The following is a 24,434-nucleotide window of genomic DNA, read 5'->3' as shown; positions in this document are numbered from 1 at the left end:
ACCACACCTCACTTCTCCTTGGTCTGACTGATGGTCTGAAAATAGTGGTAAAAGGAAGGTGCACAATGTTTCCTGGTTGGGGGCCACGTTGTCAGACTGAACCAATAGCAATGGCCGAAAATAACATTTAAAGGGGTATTAACAACTGGCATACTGTATTTATGGTATATTGAACATACAGTATATACCATTAATGTCTAGCTACAGTTCCAGGACTTCCATCTAATGGGAGAATACATTAAAAATACATGTGAGCAGCCACAAGACATAGACATACAGTACAGACCAAAAGTTTGGACACACCTTCTCATTCAAAGAGTTTTCTTTATTTTCATGACTATGAAAATTGTAGATTCACACTGAAGGCATCAAAACTATGAATTAACAGATGTGGAATTATATACATAACAAAAAAGTGTGAAACAACTGGAAATATGTCATATTCTAGGTTCTTCAAAGTAGCCACCTTTTGCTTTGATTACTGCTTTGCACACTCTTGGCATTCTCTTGATGAGCTTCAAGAGGTAGTCACCTGAAATGGTTTTCACTTCACAGGTGTGCCCTGTCAGGTTTAATAAGTGGGATTTCTTGCCTTATAAATGGGGTTGGGACCATCAATTGCGTTGTGGAGAAGTCAGGTGGATACACAGCTGATAGTCCTACTGAATAGACTGTTAGAATTTGTATTATGGCAAGAAAAAAGCAGCTAAGTAAAGAAAAACGAGTGGCCATCATTACTTTAAGAAATGAAGGTCAGTCAGTCCGAAAAATTGGGAAAACTTTAAAAGTGTCCCCAAGTGCAGTCACAAAAACCATCAAGCGCTACAAAAAAACTGGCTCACATGCGGACCACCCCAGGAAAGGAAGACCAAGAGTCACCTCTGCTGCGGAGGATAAGTTCATCCGAGTCACCAGCCTCAGAAATCGCAGGTTGACAGCAGCTCAGATTAGAGACCAGGTCAATGCCACACAGAGTTCTAGCAGCAGACACATCTCTAGAACAACTGTTAAGAGGAGACTGTGTGAATCAGGCCTTCATGGTAGAATATCTGCTAGGAAACCACTGCTAAGGACAGGCAACAAGCAGAAGAGACTTGTTTGGGCTAAAGAACACAAGGAATGGACATTAGACCAGTGGAAATCTGTGCTTTGGTCTGATGAGTCCAAATTTGAGATCTTTGATTCCAACCACTGTGTCTTTGTGTGACGCAGAAAAGGTGAACGGATGGACTCTACATGCCTGGTTCCCACCGTGAAGCATGGAGGAGGAGGTGTGATGGTGTGGGGGTGCTTTGCTGGTGACACTGTTGGGGATTTATTCAAAATCGAAGGCATACTGAACCAGCATGGCTACCACAGCATCTTGCAGTGGCATGCTATTCAATCCGGTTTGCGTTTAGTTGGACCATCATTTATTTTTCAACAGGACAATGACCCCAAACACACCTCCAGGCTATGTAAGGGCTTTTTGACCATGAAGGAGAGTGATGGGGTGCTGCGCCAGATGACCTGGCCTCCACAGTCACCGTACCTGAACCCAATCGAGATGGTTTGGGGTAAGCTGGACTGCAGAGTGAAGGCAAAAGGGCCAACAAGTGCTAAGCATCTCTGGGAACTCCTTCAAGACTGTTGGAAGACCATTTCAGGTGACTACCTCTTGAAGCTCATCATAAGAATGCCAAGAGTGTGCAAAGCAGTAATCAAAGCAAAAGGTGGCTACTTTGAAGAACCTAGAATATGACATATTTTTAGTTGTTTCACACTTTTTTGTTATGTATATAATTCCACATGTGTTAATTCATAGTTTTGATGCCTTCAGTGTGAATCTACAATTTTCATAATCATGAAAATAAAGAAAACTCTTTGAATGAGAAGGTGTGTCCAAACTTTTGGTCTGTACTGTACATGTCTGTTACCAGATGGTTGGGGGCCGCACAGAATGGTATGAAGAGCCGCATATGACCCCACCCGGGGCCGCAGGTTGTGCACCCCTAACCTATTGTTTAAATCACATTTTTGTGTTAAACTAATTTTTTAGAATTTTTGACAATATTTATTTTAATTTTCCATCTATGTATACATATATTTTGAATATTGTGTCCTTTTCACACTCACCACTAGGCCTAATACTATGTTTAGACTTCCTGTTCTGTACAGGTAGCTTTTCAGTAGCCATCACATTATCCTTACAGACACAATTACAATGTCTAGATAGCACATGCTCCTCCATTCACAACAGGTGATATCACAGCTTATCTACTCCCTCCTGGCCTCTGCACAGATCACACAGCATGCGTAGAAAAATCTCCTACAGCAGTTATTGAGGTCCTCTCCATGTGGCCTCAGACACAATGAACAGGAAGTCGACATATTTTAGGCCCAGTGGTCAGTGTGAAAACTGCATGATTTTAGGTTTCTTTTTTTAAATAGATAGGGACATGGAAATTTAAATAAAAAATCATTTGTTTGACATACAAATTTAACTTAAAAATAGGTTTTTTTCTGATAACATGATCCCTTTTAAAAACTGCTCTTTCAGCTTGTTGCTGCAGACTGCAATGGTTTTTATGTCATTAGAGCATTTCAACAACAAATTGGCCTCTTGGAGGAGGGAAGATAATATTCTTCTTTTTAGATGTATAGTATGTGAGACCCAGAAATAGCTTCATTATGGTGGATTTTTCTGTTTTCAAACATCTCCATATCTTACCAATCTTTACATAAAGGTGGATTAGAGCCTTCAACCCAGTTGCATATATGACAGGTTCTGCTGATGTGAACAGAGTGCATATGAGCTGCCCCTGCTCACCTTGTGTTTGCTGTCAAGGGAAACAAGGTTCAACATGGTTATATTTTAACACGATCCATCTTTTCTTCAACCAGAATTGCTGTCAGTGATGGTAGGAATCTTCCCAGGGAATAACCATGCATGCCTGGAGACAAGATTGCTTAAGGTAAGCAGTGCTGTCAGGTGATTAGTGCTTCGACCCTTAAAAGGGTTGTGTACGTACGTTTGGAAGTTTTTGGGGAAATCACCCCTCCTGGTCAGACCTCCGAAGGTAGGCATATTTACTTGCTTCCTGGCACTGGCTCCCAGCTCCTGCGCTCTCCGGCCTCTGCTGCTCGGCTTGGGTCTCTGCTACAGCCGACCACTGCCCGCATCAGTGACCTGCTTCCCTTGTGTTCATGTGACCACTCAAATAATGCAAGGGGAGCAGATCACTACTGCAGCCAGCAATTCGCATCAAACCAGAAGTTTACACCCAGGGATCCAATCAGAGCAGTGGAGACTGAAGAGCGTAGAAGCTGAGAGACCGCATTGGGAAGTAGGTAAGTATGCTTCTCTTTGCAGGTCTGCCCAGGAGGGGAAAGGGGGGGGGGGCAAAACCCCCAAAAACATGCACAACCCCTTTAAATATTGGCAAATTTTCATAGTCACCTATTCTGTTGCATACATGCCTGGAAGGGTTAGCTAATCTTAACAAAGTGGGTTAAAGATGCATTTATACATATTTCTAATGAGGTTCTGTGCCATTTTCTTTTTCACTGAAGCCACGACCCTTACATGGCCAACCTTCTGTCCTGTCCAGATAACACCCCATCCATAAGATGGCTGCATGCACAGGTCAAGCACGGTGTGTTTCAATAGATGAAGCTGAATGATGCGTTTGGTCAAACGACCCTCCATCTTGTCTTAAGGACATGAGTTCTGTCCTGGACAAAAGGCTAACCGAACACAGGGACATGACTTCAGTAATAAAGAAAACAGCACCAAACGTCAATAAAGAATATGTTAGTAAGTTACATAAATGGATCTTTAACTCACTTTAGATAGATTAACTATAACGTTTCTAAAAGAATCTAAAACAGTATATGTGTAAAGGTTATACTTCCCAACATGTACGACTAGGACCCCAGTTATAATTATCAATTGGATTCCTTTTATTTCTACTTATTATCAGTTCTCAGTTTAATGTATCATTATAAATGAAGTCTCTAAATGTTTTCATTAAGGGTTAGTGTCGGAAGCTACGCCCTCCAAATATAATAGAATACTGTTACGATTGTTGTTGTTCTATGGTAGGAAAAATATACTCCTGAACTGGAAACCGCCCAAGTGTCCTACAGTGAGCCAATGGGTACTCCTCATTAATAAGGACCTTCAGATGTATAAGTTGACGTATGAGGCAAGAGGACTGCCTGATCGATTTGATAAAATCTGGGGTCTTTGGGTTCAGGCTGAAGGTACGACTTGAGTCATCAACGGTGGAGACTGTATCACCCAACGTGTGTATGAGAGTGTGTATGTGGTTTGAGCGAGTCACGGATATCTCTTAGTGATGACAGGAGAACCCTGTATTTAAATCGCATTGCTGTCTTCTATGGTCATGATATATACTGACGATGAACTTGCTATTGTGAATGTGTGCGTCATGAAGAATTGTTTTCTTTGTTCTCCCTCTGGGAGTGTTGCATAAATTTGAAAATGGCTAAATAAACGCTATTTTAAAAAAAATAATGTTTTCATTAAAAATAAATTGGCCCAAATTTACTAATTTGTCTGCCTCAAAAATCTGTCTAAGAAAAGTGGTGCAAATTGGCACAAATTGGAGCAATTTGCCCCATCAAGGGTTTTCACACTTTTTTCCAACATAATAAAGAGCCAGAAGGTGGACGGAGCTTTGCAGAAAATTGGGTAGGGCATAAGAGGCCCCATTTTGCACCAATTCTGGCATAGCAATCTGTGTCAAACTAAGCCAACCAATAGTTGGCACAGTGTCAGATAACAGAGTCTATCCTTGCACCAGATTTATAACCCAGCCTAAACCACAGTGATAAATCTGGTGCAGGTCTACACAGCCTGTCTATGCTTACGCCTTCTTTAGGATTAGTAAATCTGGGCCATTGAGTTTTATATTGAAATCATTTTTCTCTCCAAATTTCCAACTGATGTTTCTGAGAATAAAAATGAAGCCCTCATGCATTCATCAAAATAAATGTTGTGATTCCTAAAGATGGTATGACTTTGATTCTCTTTTGGGCCATTACAATGCCCTGTTGCAGCCAGGTCTTGTATTACTTTGACTTGTAGCTTTCATTTGAGGTTTTTTGGTGACGAGAGCTGGTAGTGACTGCAACCCTACAAGCCAGTTTTCTTGCCATTCTGACCACGTAGGACATCAAAACAAGCACCAGCACAGCAAGTCCAATCATATAAAGGTCTCGTATAAAGAACTTTTTACATTTGATTGGCCATGTTCTTCTACATGGAATCATATCATTCCCTGTGAGGTTCTGGAAAGGTTTCATGGATACGGTGTTTGGTGTTGCACATCTCAGATTTTCAGGGTTTTTCTGCACAGTTATAGAGTCGAACCAGCTTTTCAGATACAGAATTTGACAATCACAATGCCAAGGATTGCCAGACACATCAACTTCCTGGAGGCTGACCAAGTGATCAAAGGCTCCCGGAGAAACAGATGTTATCAGGTTATTTTGCAAATAAAGCTGTACAGTGATCACTGGGAGATCAGGCAGGTCTTTCAGATGCCTTGAGCTGCAGTTGACTATGAGGCCCCTTGTCTGCAATGGAAAACAGCTGCAAGGTGTTGGACAAGAATCAATGTTGCAGTTACAGAGTTGAATGAAAACAGTGAGCTGGATGTATATAGAGATCCTTCTCCACGCCATTTATGCCTAGAAAGCAAAATATGATCATAGTTTACACAAATGATAGTAGTATGTACATACATATAAGTATCCCTATAAAAGGTGAATGCTGATTATAGCAATATCTTCAGTGATCAATTGACATTTTATATTGTAACTAATATTGAAAGGAGTTATGGATACAAGAAGTCACCATAGAATATATCCATTAAACCTCATGTCTTTTTATGGTCAATCCTTGATGGCTTCTATTAACCATTTAAATGCAGTAAGGTTGAAAAAAGCTTACAAAAACAATATATAGGTAATAAATATATTTGACTTTATACAACCTCTGTGCGCTGCAGGAACAAGTCCAGTTGGGTGCTGTATGGATGGATGTTTTGCTGATAAGAGAAAGACTTCAGGTTTGGATACTCTTTAAAGAGAGACTTAACTGAACTACAGCTACAATTCAGAGGCCTCCTGCTGAGCTGCCCGGAGACATGTGGAAAAGGGCTGGTGGCGGCACCTGAGAAGAGCACAGACAGCACAGCAGGGAGCGCTGGTCCCTGGTCCCCCGACTCCACAGCCGTCAGGCAGAGCTTGGCTCCGCCCCCTTCCTCTCTCTTACCGGAGGCCCTGCACTGTGATGGCCCCCTCTGCTCCTGTGGTTTACTGGGGAGTTCAGAATGTCACCTTCTAATGACCTGACATATGTGCTGCCGGCCCCTCTCTTCTCTCTGTGCTGCAATAAATGACAAGGGCTGCTTGTTGGCAGACATAACCTGATAGGTGCAGATGGACAGTCCAGACCCTGGACTAACATGAGGGAAGATAGTCTGCAGAGAATGTACAGGACCTGTCCTCTGCACCCCACCCCCCACTGTAGCTGTTTTTTTAAACTATTTGCTGCCTGGAACACAGTTGTCTAAATATAATCTCCTGGCAAACTTGCTAAGGAAAGCAGACAAACGCGTGCCGGCTGCCGGCTGTTCCGTGCGTTGGGGGCCGCAATATACAGTCCCCAATGCACGGGCACCATCCTTGCAGTTGCCGCATATGGATCCAGACCCACTTCACTTGAATAGGTCTGTGATCCGAACATGTTTTATTTTTTTGTGGTGCCGAGAGAAACCCCACGTAGAGCTTTCATGGGTTTCCATGCCTCTGTTCCACACTGCTGCTTCTGGATTACAGACCCATTCAAGTGAATGGGTCGGCATCTGTGATATAGTGAGCACACGGTCGGCGCCCATATATTGCAGACGAGCAACGGCCATCTGCATGAGCCCTTAGGCTTAGTTCACACTTTAGTTATTTCCATCAATTAGAGTCCATTCACACGTCTGCAATTTCGTTCTGCATTTTGCAAAACGGAATTGTGGACCCATTCATTTCTATGGGGCAGCACGATGTGCTGCCCGGATACGGAATTGCGGATCCGCACTTCCAGGTCTGCAATTCCGATCCCCAAAAAAATAGAACATGTCCTATTCTTGTCCGCATTTGCGGACAAGAATAGGCATTTTCTATTAAGTGCCGGCGATGTGCGAAAATGTGGAACGCACATTGACGTGGATCCGCAACACACACACACGGACGTGTGAATGGACCCTTACTGTGAGCCAAAACCAGGTGCAGGTCAAAAACACAGAACAGGAGGAAATCTTCCCCCTATACCTTATCTCTGAGTATCCTTCACTACTGGTTTTGGCTCACAATAACTGATGGAAATTACTGAAGTGTGAACTGGGCCTTACCTGCTTCCTGACACTGGCCCTCGGCTCCAGTGCTCTCCGACCTCTGAATGTCATCATCCATTTTGACGCTGCCTACAACCAATTGTGGGCCACGGAGGGGACTTCTTCCCTTGCGTCAAGTGAATAAATGTGACTGTTGATACAGTACTTCAGAATTTCGGGCCCTGCTTCTAATTTCGTCCAGGGACACATTTTGTCTAAAACTGGCCCTGATTACATAAACATTTCAGCTGGAGTCCTGACTAGATCCCGAATCGAGGTACTTACATCACCGATTGAGTTAACTTCATCTGACAGCGACACATCAGCTGGGAAGCCCTTTCAGCGAAAGCAGTCAGTCTTGATCGGGAAAACACTGATTAGGTCCCTATACAAGGCAACCTGCCTTAGGATGAGCTTCTGACTTCTCTCCCAAAGGATTGCAGCTTTTATATACATTTAAATTAAGAACTTCACTACCTAGTGGAGTGAAGTCAACACATGCTCAGTACAAGGGTCACTGTATATATCCGGTTCATCCATTATTATTCCAGACGCTGGAGTGGCCAATTTCCAGACCAGGAATAAATCACAATTCTTAAAACAACACTGAACAGACGACGTATAACTGGATTCTCAAAACAACCTGGAGCTTCTCAAAGCAACCTGGAGCATCTCAAAACAACCAGGAGCTTTGCAGGCCAAAAACAGAATCCCCCCCCCCGTCCCCCCGTCCCCCCGTCCCCCATAGGGAGGATTAGTTCAGTGCAGAGTGAGACAGAGAAATCAGCAGAACCTAAGAACAGATCTGGGAAAGAACCAGCTAGAGAGAAGAGAGTGGGAAAAAAGAACAAAGTGACATTCTGTGGAGCATACCAGTGTTGAGAGAAGGTGCAAAATTAAGGCTGTGGAGATAACTTGTCTGATAGGTTATGGACTGTACAGCTAATTTGTCCAAGAGATGAAAGGCTTCAGGAGACTGTGGATCTGCTAAGGCCCAGATCCAGCAGAAGACATAGTGGATCATTTTGTGAGTAAGAACTTGGTGTGACTGTGCAAAAAGCAGCAAGAGAAGTGTGCACCCCTATTTCTAGATGTTTGTTCTTGAGCTAGAGAGAAAAGTGCAGTGTGAGCCGAGGAAGATTGCTTCAAAGAGAGCAAATTGGCCTGTTAACTTCCTTTGCAGTTGTGAGAAGTGTACAGACTATGGAAATGCAAAACTCTGTAAGATCTTCTAGTCCATGCAAAGTCTGAACTGTAACAACTGCTGTGAATATTGTATTGGAACTTTGCTTGCCAATAAAAGCACTGTTCTACTGTTAACCTGGCCTCATGAATGGCTTCACACCTCAGAGAGACCTGCTTCCACCTCAAAATACATCACCACCAAAGGCACCCTGAACCACCCCCAGAAAGGAGAACTCCAAACCCAGGGAGTGGCCCAACAGGAAGAACATGTGCACCCTTCCCATCACTGCACAACCCCAGGGAGCGCCAGAGTGAGGACCCCTACCATAACTGATCCAACCATTTTTGCCACTCCTATCCTCCCCTCCCTTTTCAGGCACACTGCACAAGACTACAAAGGCTCTTTTCACATCTGCATCACAGGCTCCTTCGATGATCCCATCATTTTTTATGGGAAAAATAGTATTGCATGCAGCACTATATTTTTCTTTACATGATGGACATCTCAGAGGAACCCGTTGGACCAAACCGGGGCCCACTGAGCGGCACTGGTATATGTTATGCCACAGATCCATCACAAAATGAAAGTTGCCTTTGCAGATGTGGACAGAGCCTAAGTTGTAATAAATTGGGCACTACTATAGTGGGTATGCGGGTCTACTAATCAACTGCTAACTATTAGACTGAATGTATCTGGTTTATGCTTTATATTGCACAGGTCATTTTTGTTCAGTCGAGGACAGAATAAAGCATTGCTTGTTATGGGAACATTCATCTGATATGGACTGTTGAAGCCGTGCAATCGAATGATGCCAGTAAAGGAGACACATAATTCTAGTGCCTGTGGTGCTGCTATTCACCAAGGAATGTGATGTCTCTGACACGCTATCACAGCACATTTATCAGCCCAGCCCGAACTCAGCTCTTGGATCAGCAGTTCCTTTCAAAGGCTCCATATTTCCTTGTACTTCGTGTCACATAATTCCAATTGCTGTTCTCCCGTGCAGTGAATTATCCCCAATACATTATTTTCCAAACACCTTGCAGCAAAACATTATTGCTATAGATTATATTTTAGTTGCTGAGTTGTATCTTGCATTAATTCATTTTCAACTTCAGTATCAATTTTTCATCTCAGGGACCTAATTTATCTACCTGCCCATACAGTTTATCTCCACTTTGAGCTAGGCCAACAGTTCTGCTGTTGCAATGAAACTGCCTGGAAATGGAGGAGAAGGGGGATGAGAAATATATATATAAAAAATTATACACCTAAAAAATGATATTTGTTCGTGCTGCCGGCATGTTTGTATTAGACAGGTCTTTGACTTACTGAACACATATTGGAGCTGTAGAAGAGACAGGACATTTTGGCACTCAACAGATAAGGTCACCTTGGATTAAACAATGTAGGATTTAGTACCATATTTGTGTGGCTCGTTTTATCATCACAATAATGGTAGGATTATTGTGCCATAGATATACTATTAACAAAGAGAGGGACAGCCACTATACTATTAACAAAGAGAGGGCCACTATATTAATAACAAAGAGGGGGCCGCTATACTAATAATACAGATGGGTCCAATATACTAATAATACAGAGGAGCCATTATAAAAATAATAATAATGCAGGGGGACTATAACATACAGGGGGAATAATATTATGGGGACTATATGTATGGCACTAGCACAGTATTGGAGGTAGCAGCAGGATGACAGTGTTAAGGCACCAGGAGGGAGCGAATGATAGTAAAGTGAGGAATCAAATTTTTTTTCTGTGAAACTGTGCAGAGACAAGACGCGGCTGAAAGAAGGTGTCATGGCTGTCTTATCTCCGAATGAAGACGTTGAGGAAAGAGTCTACATCCCAGGAGACATCACTGGATGTAAGAGGTATGGTGCTAAATTCTACTGTATATTTAATAGTGATGTAATGTCCATCCAAATATCTGTTTCACAGTAGGGTTAGGTGGAGGAGATTGAGGAATTTGTGTAAGGATGTGGGGCAAGAAACCTTAAATGTATTACTCTGCAATGTCTCACTTTGGTCAGTAGATGGCAGTAAAGGATAACATGCCAAAAGTCTATATGAGCTGCCTATGAGAGTTAAGTAAATACCTGTTTTGTTTGCAAAGTTGGCAATTAGCTAATTTAATACTGTTTGTGTACCCCTACAAGCGTTATAGCAGGCTGGATATACAGGTTTGACACAGCACTTAGCAATTGACTTATTGCATCACACTCTCCCTGTAAGGGGAGGAGGGGCTGAGAGGAGCAGGAAGTGAACAAACGGAGGTTGTGCTTGGTGCTGCTAGAGACCAGAAGAGATCTTCTCTGCAGTTTCTGGAAGGGAATGGACTGGCTTACAGGCTTACAGTGGACACTGGTAACAGCACGAAGAGGAGGCTTGCAGCGACGACCCCAGGAGTGTCATGTATGTAGGATCCGGTTCTAGAGTGGACCAGGAAATAAGATAAAGCACCAAGAATCTGTTCAAGGAACTGTAAGTGCAGCTGTGCAGCGTCACATTGCACCACACTGGTAAAGTAGCATTTGGACAGATAATAACGTTCCAAATACAGTTGCATTGCGGTGTACGGGCTGCAAGCTAATGCAAAGCCCCAAGGGACAGACATCATTTACCTGTGGATTACAAATAGGTAAGTCTAATTTAAAGAGACAGACATTTACCTGTGGATTACAAATAGTATTGTGCAATACTTAGGGTGCACCCCAACGAGGAACTCTTCCAGGAACATACAAGTGCAGCCAGGCTGCTTAATGGACTTTGGGGAAAACATCACATTTACTGATTTATTGTTAGGCTTTGTTAAATTTACTGTTGGTTTATTTTATGTGTACCAATCTGTTTTATATATTCTCAGCTTCTTGTTCACTATATTGTTTAGTAAACTAAACTGCTGGGAAAGAACCGTTGTCTGTGTCTGTGTGGTATTGTGTACCCTCTGTACCTGTGGGCCCAGCCCTCGGTCTTCTTTCATTTGGCCCAAACTGCAAAAGTCTGGCCTCAGACTACAGGTCACACTGTGCGTGTTCTGAATTCTGGGACCTCACACCCATCTACCACATTATCTGTACTCAGAACTGTATTATCTGTGGTGTTACACAGGACTGCAGGTGACATCTACTCATTATAGGCACTATAGGGGCGTGGCCATTGGTTAGGGGGCAATACTTGGCTTGCCCCGGGTGATGGCCACCCACGCTACGCCACTGGGTGAATGTACAATTTTAAAGAAAGTTATCAACTATTACAACAAGGGAAGCATAGTATTACATACTACCATTCAAATGAATAAACAGACAAGCTAAATCAGTCAAAGAGGGAGACTTTCTGATAGCGACTATCCGCTATGTAGGGGGTCCCAAGTGGACGCCCTATGCACTCCATAAGTCCTAACAGAGCAAACAGAAAGTGCTGTTTTTCATGAGTTTTCTATAAACATAAAGCACGTATGGGGTTAAACATAGGATGTTTTTATAGTCCGACGGTGTCATCTCTCTGGTAAATTAAAGTCAGTAACTAAATAACTTTAATGCCATATCCAGTTAAGGTAATTTCCATTGGGAAGCTCAGCTGAGAAATTAAATATTTAAACTGAAACTTAATTGTGGAAATGTTTCCCAGAATTGCAAATTAGGTTTGTGCACCTTACACAGACTGCAGCTAAATTAGCGTCTTACCTTGAGAAAAAGGCATTCGAGAGACCACATCTTAATGGAAAGCTTTAATTGTACCGGGGGTATCCTGAGCAGTGCAATATCTTTGCATTAATGTCATTTTATGAAATAGGTTTCATATTTAGTTGAATATATTACTGTTTCTATGTAGTTAAACGACTACTTATAACCTTGATTTAATAGTTATACAGGCATAGAAAGATGCACCAAAATGAAACAACAGTACATCTGAATATATTTGAGCATGCTCCATTCACTTCTATGAGAGTTCCAGGCAAGTGTACATGCTGAGAGTTGTAGTTTCACAACTGCAGGAGTCCTGGAGGTCACTGACCCCTGATATATATTCCTTACTAGTAAAGAAAGAGCATATTTGTTCAGCTCATTGACTCCTTAAAGCAACATTCCAATCTGGAACATTTATGGCATATCAATAAGATATGCCAAGAATGTCTGGTAGGTACAGGCCCCACCTCTAGGACCCCCTCTTATCTCCAGTATGGAACCTTAAAATAAACGGAGAGCAAGCCAAGCAAGCCACCCTCCATTCGCCACTATGGGACGTCTGGAAATAGCCGCGAGTGTCCCTGAGGTGGACCTATTGATATGCTATAAATTTCCCAGATGGGACAACCATTTTAATAGTCCCCTGGTGTGGTATAGGGGGATAGCACCATGCTAGTCAGAGGGTTCACGTACTTCAATATAAAAAAAGAAGGGCTTTTCCATAGAAATTTAAAACAATGTTTTTCAATGGATGAACTATTCTTGTTTTTAATTTTTATGGAATAAAGTATTGGTTGATATTATGACTGCTGGAGCCCTTCTTTTTTACAACCTCAGTGTCCAGAGAATCGTCTAAGTGCACTTGGAGTTCAGCACATGCGCACTGGAATCCATAAGACGTGGCGGATACGGTGTGCTCCACATGTTCCTGTTGTTGGCAAATTCCTGACGTTTAACTGTAGCCCTGGCAATCATCTTTGCTGGTTCTGTCATGGCCAATTACTATTTGGGGGCCATTCTCTAAAAAACTATTCGGTAGGCCATTCTCTAAAAAAACCAAAGCATGGCAATTCTATTGTTCTGGTAAGGATCTGTACAAAAGCAAGTTCGACTTCAGTCTGTCCCTGGATCCTAGACTTCTACGGCATAGGTCAATAGTATTGGCAAAGTGGCCATTAACCAACCTGAACTGGTTATCTGGTGCCACTGCCATGTCAACTGGAATGTTCCTTCTAAACTGAGTGAGCTCCAAATGATAGGCTTGAGAAAACAGGTTTTAGACTCAGTCTACATGACAAGGCAGCAACACCAGATCACATAGGACTGGATGCCACATTTATAAAGCCCCAGGTCTAATTTTTCTGGCACATACAAACATTTAAGCAGAAAGGGTAACAGGGATTTGGGACATTTTTCTACACAGAAAAGTACTGGAAAATAATGCCAGAGCATGCCCCCTTTATTAAATCAGATATCAGATGTATGATTCCCTGGGGGAGAGACTGGTGCACAACTCATGCCATGTGCCAATTTTTTTCTCTTCCCCATTATGTCATAAATACCTAATGTACTAAAATTCTAATCACAGTAGCCTGTAAATGTAATAAATAAATTCACCCCAGCTAGATTAGTGACCATGATTTCGCTTGTTCCTTTGCCACTCTACCTGTCATGTTGGCTTTGATCTGAATATCCTAGTTGGATTTTCTGGTCCTTCTAGAAACCACCTGTTTCTTAGGTTCCTCCTTTCCTGGTTCCTTTTCACAATAACCAGATAGTTACTGAGCAAGCAACACATGGTAATACTGGGGCCAACAGAGTACCTAGACCCCAAATTATGTTGTGGGAAATTGGGGTGCTATGAGTAGAATGTGAGGTGTGGTATAGTGCTGTCCCTAAGTATTGCAGAACTAGGGTAAATATAGTGTCATTCGGAATTATCTTTGCTGCTTGATGAAACAGTGTATTTTCTTCATACTGAGTAATGATCATTATAATTGTCTAATTATGGTAGTAGCCAACTTCTCAAATGTACTTTTTGTGTCAAATTTATAAATGTTGATAATCCAGGTAATGGACTTTATAAAACCAGGTGGTTAGGGAAAATGCCAAGAATTACATTATCTGCTTCATATCTCCCCAGCTCCTTTCTAATTAAACAATACAACTTTTTAAGAACTTATAAACCCAAGTTGGGATTAATTGTCTGTGTGAGAAATATCTCCCTTAAAGTCCATTTTGTCAACTTCATTAGGAACAGTTAGGGAGTCATAATTGGAATGAAATGTCCTTTTTAAATAAGATCATTCCATGATCAAATAAAAGCTGTCATAAAAGGCCAGCAAATCTCTTACTACCAATTTATCCAGTGTGAAGTGACATTCAAATTACCTCTCTCGGAAATGGAAATCATTCCTACTGTCATACTATAGTAGTAGCATCTTATGATAGTACTGGTTTGACATCTCTGTGTATAGTAGTATCAGAACAAACTAGGTTTTTACAGATGCGCTCTTTCTCACTTCCTCTTGGCTGGACATGTCCTGATATGTGAATGACCAGCTTTTCAAAATAACATGACTTTCTGATATTGTGTCACACAATGTCTATCCTATATGTGTCTATGTGCAGCCACCTAGTGGTTGTGATGTAGATTGCAACCTATGAACGGTTTCACTGGCATGTTATACTGGTTTCATGAGCAATTGGAGTCCTGAAAGGGGTTGATCCAAGTTTTTAACTTATACCCTATCCATAGGATAGGGGAATAACTAGCTGAACGCTGGGGGTGTGACCTCTGGGACCTCCATCAATCATGAGAATAGGGGTCCCGTTCCCCTGTCTGATGGAGAAGCAGGTCTTGCATGTGCACTGCGGCTGCATTCATTCTGCAGTACAGACATCATTTTGCAGCCTGACACAAATTCTGCTTGGAGTTGACACTCTTTTGGCAAGTAGTGTGTCGTAATATTACAATACATTTCTATGCTGCTTTTAAGGTCAGGCTCAAAACTTCTGTATGAGTAATGTATGGCACTAGTCACCCCATATTATATCCTTTGGGCCCCCTTAGACTCCTGAAGGTACCCATGGATAAAAATACCCATAACATCAACTCACAATAAACCAAACCTTTCGAGAAACAACATAAGTATCGTTGCTGATATTGCCAGAAGCATATCTTGTAACCTCAGGGCCCCAGTGAAAAATCATTAACAAGGCCCCCATCTAACATGCCTCCTTTATTGTACTGGTCTCCTCCTATGTAAGAAAGACCTTACAGGCCCCCTCAGGCCTCAGTGCATCCACATTCAATGCATTTCCTAAATTTATCCCCCGGTTTTTACCCGCAGTATCTAAACTCGGTAATTCTTATCTAACATATGTTATATACCACATGCAACTTAAGAATGAAAAAGCAGAACTTCTTTCCTAATAAAGTGCAAGGTTAAATAGAAAAGGAAGAAAGCAGAAACTAGAAAGTTGTGGTCCATATGTATTCACCACTGTCAGGCTATTTTCACACTAGCGTTAATATTTTCCGGTATTGAGATCCGTCATAGGGTCTCAATACCGGAAAAAAAAACGCTTCCGTTTAGTCCCCATTCATTGTTCTGTAACTGAACAGAACGGAGCGCTCCAAAATGCATTTCGTTCCGTTTGGTTGCGTTCCCAGACCAGAGAGCATGCTGCGATTTGCTTTCCCGTACTGGGATGTGGAACAAAACAGATCCGTCATGACCCACAATGCAAGTCAATGGGGACAGATTTGTTTTCTCTGACACAATCTGACTAATTATAAAGATAAAAAGTTTTATAAAATATAAAAATGAGCAAAAATAATTAAAAATTCTAATCATCCCCTTTCCCCATTTTAGAAATAAAAATAAACAATAAAAAACTAAAGATCATTGGTATTGCTGCATCCGAAAGCGCCCAAACTTTTCAAAAAAGGCCTCTTTCACACAAGCGTGACAGATTGGGTCCGGATGTGTTCAGGGTGCGTTCAGTGAAACTCGTACCATTATGCAAGCAAATTCAGTCAGTTTTGTCTGTGATTGCGTTCAGTTGTTCAGTTTTTTCTGCACGAGTGCAATGCGTTTTGATGCGTTTTTTCACGCACGTGATAAAAAAACGGAAGGTTTACAAACACTATTTCTTAGCAACCATCAGTGAAAAACGCATTGCATCTGCACTTGCTTCACTTCTATGGGGCCAGGACTGAGTGAAAAACGCAGAATATAGAACATGCTGCGTTTTTCACGCAACTCAAAACTGATGCATGAAAAAACGCTCATGTACACAGACCCATAGAAATTAATGGGTCAGGATTCAGTGCAGGTGCTATGCGTTCACGTAACACATTGCACCCGCGCGGAATACACTCTCATGTTAAAGGGGCCTAAAAATATCTATACATATAGAAAAAACAAAAACTGAATAAAAAGTGATCGAAGATTCACCCTACATACCCTAAAATTGTATAAATAAAAACCACAGATTGCCTTCCAGAGATAAATATAAAAAGTTTATGAATGTCAGAATACGGCAGTGCAAAACAGTTTTATTTCAACGTTTTTTATTTTCAAAACTATAAAATTTGTTATCGCTGTCATCATACTGACCCACAGAATGAAGTTCACATGTCAGTTTTTACTGCATAGGGAAAGCTGTAACAACTAAACCCATTAAACAATTGTAGAATTGCATTTTTTTCCCAATTCCACCTTCCCACTACATAACATGGAAATATTAAATGGTGCTATTAGAAAGTGTAACTTGTCCATCATAACGCAAGCCCTGGATCTTGTTATGTGAGCCGAAAAATAGAAAAGTTAGGGTTTCTGGAAAGTTGGGAATAAAAAGAAAAAAGGAAAATGGCTGCATCAGGAGGTTGTTATTAAGGATGTGTCTATATTCGAATATGTTAGATATATGTAAAAATTTATTTAGTTGCATGTTACATTTAGATATTTGCCATATTTTGTTTTCTACCAAAAATCAACAAAATCAACAAAAATCTACCAAAAAGTTTGTTGACAGCATGAGAGGCTAAGAAAGATATTTAAATGCTAAGTATGATATATTAACTACTGTATGTAGCTATAGAACTATATATTAAAGGGGTATTCTACTTTAAGCAAGTAAAAATTATTAAAGGGGTTTTCCGGGAGTTCAATATTAATGGCCTATCCTCTGCATAGGTCAGTGATGGCTAACCTCCAGCACTCCAGCTGTGTTGAAGCTACAACTCCAAGCATGCTCCTTTCATTTCTATGGAGTTCGGAGAACAGCCAAGCAAGTGTGCATCTTGGGAGTTGTAGTTTTTCCATAGCTGGAGTGCCGGAGGTTAGCCATCACAGGCATAGGTTATCAATATCTGATCGTTGGGGGTCTGACTCCTGGCAACCCTGCCGTTCAACTGTTTGAAGAGGTGGCAGCGCTCCGGTGCTAGTACACAGAGACATACTACACACATTACGTGGCCCATAACTTACTGATGAACATCATTTAGCTAATGAATCTTGGATAAAGGTATTCCAGTCACAGCAACTAAATGCTATTCTTTATAATAATGCAAAGTTCATTATCCGGTATACTTTATCAATTTTTCACCATTTCCAAGATCTCCACTTGCAATCATCTCCTAAGAACCTATATAATGTTTACTGCTTGAACCATCCATCATATGGCCAGGAGAGATTATATTCATTGGTAGTAAGCAAAGGTTCCTGAATGTCAGCAAGCAGAGCTCTCATAGACCTGGCTTGAAGAACAAAACACAAAGTATATTGGACATTTCTACAAAGAATAATGATTATTTACTGGGGCCGTAATATCCCATTAAAAATAAACACTGTATAAATAATTATGACTGGTACATTATGTTTAATGGTCTATTAATTACCGGATGTCCAGCATTGTTGTTAGGGTCAAACTGACAATATATAGACTCCCGCTCATCCCATTTATATAGCTCCATTAAATTGTCATAACTTTCTGCATCATTTTGTGCAAGAGTCGCCCTTCAGACTAATGACTTACAGAAGAATAAGTAAGAAATAAGATAGATTTCTGAATGAATCAGTATGATAGAAATGACGTTATAATAGATGTCTTCTACCTCGCTTTCCTCTTACCTTTTCTTAAATGTCGCTGCTCAAGGTCAGTAATGATGCAAGTCGTGCCACTTAATGACTCCAATTCTCCAGACTTATCTAATGCTCAAAAGAGGCAGGAAGGAAATGCTAGCTCCTCTAGATGTCTTGCTCTCAACAGCCAGCCTGATAATACTCTATGCCATGTATTAAAATGACAGAAATGAGTTGGAAGAGGACTTTCTGGTTTCACCGTATTGTATTTTTAGAAGCACAGAACACCACAAGCTTATCAGTCTGCCACAGTTGCTCCACTACACATCAATCATTGATTTCAGACCCTCCTTAAAGGGAAGCATTTTTGCACCCCATATCGCCTACACTACCTGACCTATTACTCTACTTTCTGGAAGCGTTCTTTATATCCCAAGCAAATGTCTAAATTTCCCCAAAAAAGAAGTTCAATGGATGGTCCCAATGACAGGGAACATAATCAAGAGCCTAACCAAATTCCTGCGTGCATCAGCAATAAAGCAGGTAGTACCTGCCCCTGCTTTATCAACGCTGAAGTTCACCCGCTAGAGGCTGGCAAGATGAAGAGGATCTGTATACATTAAAACAGCGCATACGGAGATGTCAGCAAGACTGCTGATAAAGCTCCCAGTCCTCAGTCAATCAAGACAAAGGGGGTAGGATTTGGGCACACACAGCTTGACTTGTGTTCTCTGCGTCTCCACCTCCATGCGTTTGGGGGGTTATATTAATAAAGCAGAACCCCTTGAAATATGCATTATTCTGTCATTAAAGGGGTTGTCCTGTTTAATTACGAATAGGAATAGGCTGCAATAAATGTAATAGAATAGACAGAAAATCTACTACAATGGGAAATACCCAGATAGACATTAGGAAACTGAAACCTGTGGATCTTATAAAGGAAACAGGTTCTTGGCAATAACTAAAGACAATTACCTTTCCCAACTGGTTCAGGATGATACTAGAGGGACGGCCATACTGGACTTAGTATTAACCAATAGACCTGACAGAACAACAGATGTGCAGACCGGGGGACACCTGGGAAATAGTGACCATAAAATAATAACCTACCAATTGTCATTCAATAGGGTGTTTTGTCAGGGAGGCACAAAAATGCTGAACTTCAGTAAAGAAAAATTTGGTAAGCTTAGCCTTACTAACTGGGACAATGTCCTCAAAAATAACGGACACAAAATAAGATATTTTAAAAGCATCTTAAATTTTCATTGTTAGAGGTACATACGTTATTGGAATAAAAGAGTCAAGATTAGGAAAAAAAGCAATGTGGATAAATAGAAATGAAAGGGGGCAATAAAAAGAAAGCATTATTATTAAAGCAGGAAGGTAGCATAGAAGCACTAACAAAAAACTATAATGAAAATACAGGGTGGGCCATTTATATGGATACACCTTAATAAAATGGTTGGTGATATTAACTTCCTGTTTGTGGCACATTAGTATATGTGAGGGGGGAGAACTTTTAAAAATGGGTGGTTACCATGGCGGCCATTTTGAAGTCGGCCATTTTGAATCCAACTTATGTTTTTTTCAATAGGAAGAGGGTCATGTGACACATCAAACTTATTGGGAATTTCACAAGAAAAACAATGGTGTGCTTGGTTTTAACGTAAATTTATTCTTTCATGAGTTATTTACACGTTTGTGACCACTTATAAAATGTGTTCAATGTGCTGCCCATTGTGTTGGATTGTCAATGCAACCCTCTTCTCCCACTCTTCAGACACTGATAGCAACACCGGTGGAGAAATGCTAGCACAGGCTTCCAGTATCTGTAGTTTCAGGTGCTGCACATCTCGTATCTTCACAGCATATGCTTCCTATTGAAAAAACAAAAGTTGGATTCAAAATGGCCGACTTCAAAATGGCCGCCATGGTAACCACCCATCTTTAAAAAGTTTTCCCCCCTCACATATTCTAATGTGCCACAAACAGGAAGTTAATATCACCAACCATTCCCATTTTATTAAGGTGTATCCATATAAATGGCCCACCCTGTAGAATATGTATAAGACAGATAAAGGCAGGGCAAGGAGGCTCATTGCCAAGGAGTAAAACTAACCCTATAATGTTCTTCAATTATATGGTATAAATGTTCAACCTGAAAGTGTTAGTCCTTTAAAGAGTTATGAGGAAGGAGTTGTAGAGGTTCTGAGGCAAACATGAACTTACTAAATGTTTTTTCTCTACTGTATTTACTGAGGAAACTGTAATGTTAGATGAAATGCAGAGTGTCAAAGTAAACTCCCTATTAAATGTGCCTGTCTGATCCAGGAAGGAGTGCAGTTATTGAAATAGACAAATCACTGGGTCCTGATGGCATATACCCCCATATACTAAGAAAATTAAGTAATGTAATAGTCAATTCTATTACAGTAATGTCATAAATGGGTTTATAAGGGATGGGTCCTGTCAAACGAATATACTCATGAGGAGGGGAAAACTTGTGTATGTGGGTAAGTAACTGGCTCAGTTATAGAAAACAGAGGGTGGTTATTAATGGTAAATACTGTGATGGTGTCAAGGGGACATCCTCTGCGTTTAGAGGAAACAAGTTTCTACACCAACCTAGAAAAGGATCCTTTACTGTAAAAGTGCTGAGACTATAAAACTCTCTGTCAGGGGAGTTTATGATGGGGAGCTCACTAAAAGAGTGTAAGAGGGGCCTGGATGTATTTCTGAAATGTAAAAATATTACAGGTTATAGTTACTACACTAGTAGAGATGAGCAAATTGAATCCCACAAAGTGGAATTTGATCTGAATTTCAGGAATTATTTGATTTGCCTAGAAGCCGAATTTCCTCATGCTTCATGTCAGCGAATCGATTAATCCTGAAATTCAAACTTACCACCTCCATTTGCGCGCAAAGAACCGCCACCCTCCATCTTGCTTGAAGATCTCAGCCGAAATCCCGTGCGGTGCGGCCAGCGTAATAATGTCATAAGTCACCATGCAGGCCAGCGTGATGACGTAATCTCGCACCGCATGTGATTTCGGCCAAGATCTTAAAGCAAGATGGCAGCAGCCGGCCCAATGCGCGCAAATGGAGGCGGTAAGTTTGAAGTAATTTTTTTTTATGTTAATATTGCCCTGTTTGTACACTCAGATGCTGCGATCATGTATGAACCCGGCATATGAGGGGTACAATGACAGTGGTGCGCTATCGCAGCTTCCTGTCATTGCACCCGCTACTTACAAAAAAATGCGCTTCGTGGTAAAGTAATTCGTCACAAAGCAAATTTTGGGGTGAAATTCGGCGAATCAGCCGAATCGAATTTTCAAGAAATTCACTCATCTCTAGTTACTAGATTTCTGGAGAACGGTCATTGATCCAGGTAGTTTTTTTTCCCCCTGAAAATGAAGAAAATTGACTTTGACCTCGTGAAGATTTTTTATTAACTTCTTCTGGATCAAGTTTGAAGGACAACAGGCTGAACTGGATGGACATACTGTATATCTTTTTTCCGCTTTATAAACTAGGTTACTACCTTAAAGAAGTGAGCTGTACTTAACTAGCAGATCCAACTCCACCCCTCTGGTTCTCCCAGGTTGGGCTCTGTGTAACTGAAGGCAGTGGTGATGTCTCATCAAGAACACGTGATCACTGCAACCAATCACTGGTCTCTTCGGTGCACCACTGATGTCAGTGATTGGTTGCAGTGGTCAGGTGTTGTTGACCTGATGTCATTGTTGCAACAGGGTGCACAGAGCCCGGCGTGGAAAACTGCAGCGGCGGCACTGGATACGCTTTATTTTTAATTTATATATACAGGTTAAAAACATAGCCTTATCTTGTCCTGTTCATGCAAATGAAGGGTTGTAAGAAAAGGAAGCTCTGGAACACTGTAATAGGCCATGCACCTGTGTGGACTACACCACATCAGCCTCAGAATGTAATCTTGGTTTTCATTCACTGACTGCATCTTGAAAGCTGTGAGGAATTGATAAACAAAATATGTTAAAGAATTGTATAACCTTAAAGTATAGAAGTTTTACAATTGTGCTGCAATTTACATTTCTTAACTTGTATGAATCAAGAACTCAAAGAAATCTATTGTTATTCCACATCTCATATTAAATTGAAGTAATTTCAGCTGTCGATACACACATCTACACACATGCAGCTCTCCCCTCCTGTAATGAGAAGGCAATTATTGGGAACAAATGTTTTATTCCCAATAATTGCTTGTTGTGTCAGCCCGTATAAAGAGACCTTCAAGGGAATGTGTCGCCTCATCATTTTTTTCTGCCAGTTAATGTGTTTTTATTCTATGATTGTATATTTTTAATTGCGTTTCCCAAACATGATTATGGGGGCAGCCCTTTTGCCTGAGCTGTTCTTCACAGCATTTAGAGATATGCTTTACTGCAGCCACCATGGACCGTAAGCACAGTGGATAGGAGGAGACCTAATTTATTTCTATAGGACAGTGAGGAAAATAAGTATTTGATACACTGGCGATTTTGCAAGTTTTCCCACCTACAAAGAATGGAGAGGTCTGTAATTTTTATCGTAGGTAAACTTTAACTGTGAGAGACAGAATCTAAAAATAATCTAGAAAATCACATTGTACCTATCTATCTATCTATCTATCTATCTATCTATCTATCTATCAATCTACATTTGATAGCTCTCATTCTATTCCTACCCGTAATGATAAGGAGATGACCACTGAAAAGTGATCTGTACAGATGAAGATGTGGCTCCTATTTAATATTAGGCTTAGTGGGCAGTGCGAAAAGTACAGGATTTTAGGGTTTGAACCAAGTATCAATTTATTCAAAAATATATCAATATTTCGATACCTATATCTCGTGCAACCCTAGGTGGGAGTAAAGCTTGAACACCATCAGATTTCTGGGCGCATCAAGTTGTTTCCTGGCTACACATTTCATTGTCAATGGCTGAGGACAGAGCAGAGTAGGAGTAGTCTGGGCGGGAGAAGCAGTAACTGATGACAGGGGTGACCCTAGCCTTTCTGCTGCCTGAGGCAAAAATTGAAATAGCGCTCCCCCCAATCCCCATGCCAAATTCTCAACCTAACCTCTTCCCTCCTAACATTACATATAGAACTACACAACATACAGGGTAATACAGTGCCTCATACTTCTTACATCCTGTAACATCTCCTTCAATGTAAATGTTCTTTTTCCCCTTCTTCTTCTTTCAGACCAGACCGCCATGATGATTTATTTCAGCTGTATCTCGTCTCTACAGAGTTTGACAAACAGACTTAGTTTCCTACTTTTCCATCATCCTTCCACCTTCTTAACACCCCATCCTGCCACCCACCATACTGTGCCAGCTGTGCTCCCCAATACTATGCTGCAGAAACAGTCCCCTTGAAAATACTAGTACCACACAGATAGTACCGCCTTCAGTAATTTTTTGCACATAGTGCCCTAAAAAATAACTGAGCCCAGCAAATAGCGCACCTGACACTAATAGTGTACACATAATGTCCATCAAAAATAATTGTGCTAAGCTGATACTGTGCCAGGGTGCCCCCCACAGTAATAGTACTCCCAAATGGCCCACCAAGTATTAATTCTCTGTCAAAGCAGTAGTAATAATGCCTCTACAGTGCCCCCAATAGTACTAATGTCCCAACTGTGCCCCAGAAGGAATAATGCTCCCACAGTGCCCACAGTAATTATGTTCCCTATAGTTCCCCTGAAATAATAAAGCTCACCATAATGCTCCCCAGCAGTAATAATTATCCTTGTAATGTGTGACAGTAGAGAAATGCTCCCTTAAAATGTAAGCTAGTACAAAACATTACCCCCTTATAATGTGCACCAGTACAAAAAATTACCCCCTTATAATGTGCAACAGAACAAAAAATGCCCCGTTGTGTGCCAGTACAAAAAACCTCTTAGTGCCTCCAGGAGAGCCAAAGTCTCTATAGTGCCCCTATAATATATGACAATGCCCCCTACTGCGTTCCCGTACCACAAATACCCCTCTTTGTGCCACCAGTTGAGCCAGTGTC

The 24,434-nt window shown here is 41.2% G+C and overlaps 1 protein-coding gene across 1 annotated transcript; it reads right to left on the bottom strand.

Moving 5' to 3' along the window:
* Positions 1 to 3,921: 3,921 nt before the first annotated feature.
* Positions 3,922 to 18,558, bottom strand: GP9 (glycoprotein IX platelet). Its single transcript, XM_044301496.1, has 2 exons — positions 18,431 to 18,558; positions 3,922 to 5,697 (listed from the first exon to the last, which is right to left on the bottom strand). Exon 2 carries the CDS (start codon positions 5,689 to 5,691, stop codon positions 5,077 to 5,079), a length of 615 nt encoding a protein of 204 aa, XP_044157431.1. The 5' UTR covers positions 5,692 to 5,697; positions 18,431 to 18,558; the 3' UTR covers positions 3,922 to 5,076.
* Between the last annotated feature and the right edge of the window lie 5,876 nt (positions 18,559 to 24,434).

This window comes from Bufo gargarizans, chromosome 7, assembly GCF_014858855.1.
Source record: "Bufo gargarizans isolate SCDJY-AF-19 chromosome 7, ASM1485885v1, whole genome shotgun sequence".
In the NCBI taxonomy this organism is placed as follows: Eukaryota; Metazoa; Chordata; class Amphibia; order Anura; family Bufonidae; genus Bufo; species Bufo gargarizans.
The sequence above is the reverse complement of the archived record's forward strand: the minus strand, read 5'-3'. Positions and strand labels throughout refer to the sequence as shown.

What these genes read in the sequence shown, in the direction of transcription:
- GP9 (XM_044301496.1), bottom strand. Translation starts at nt 5,691, where the DNA reads ATGGCGTGGAGAAGGATCTCTATATACATCCAGCTCACTGTTTTCATT.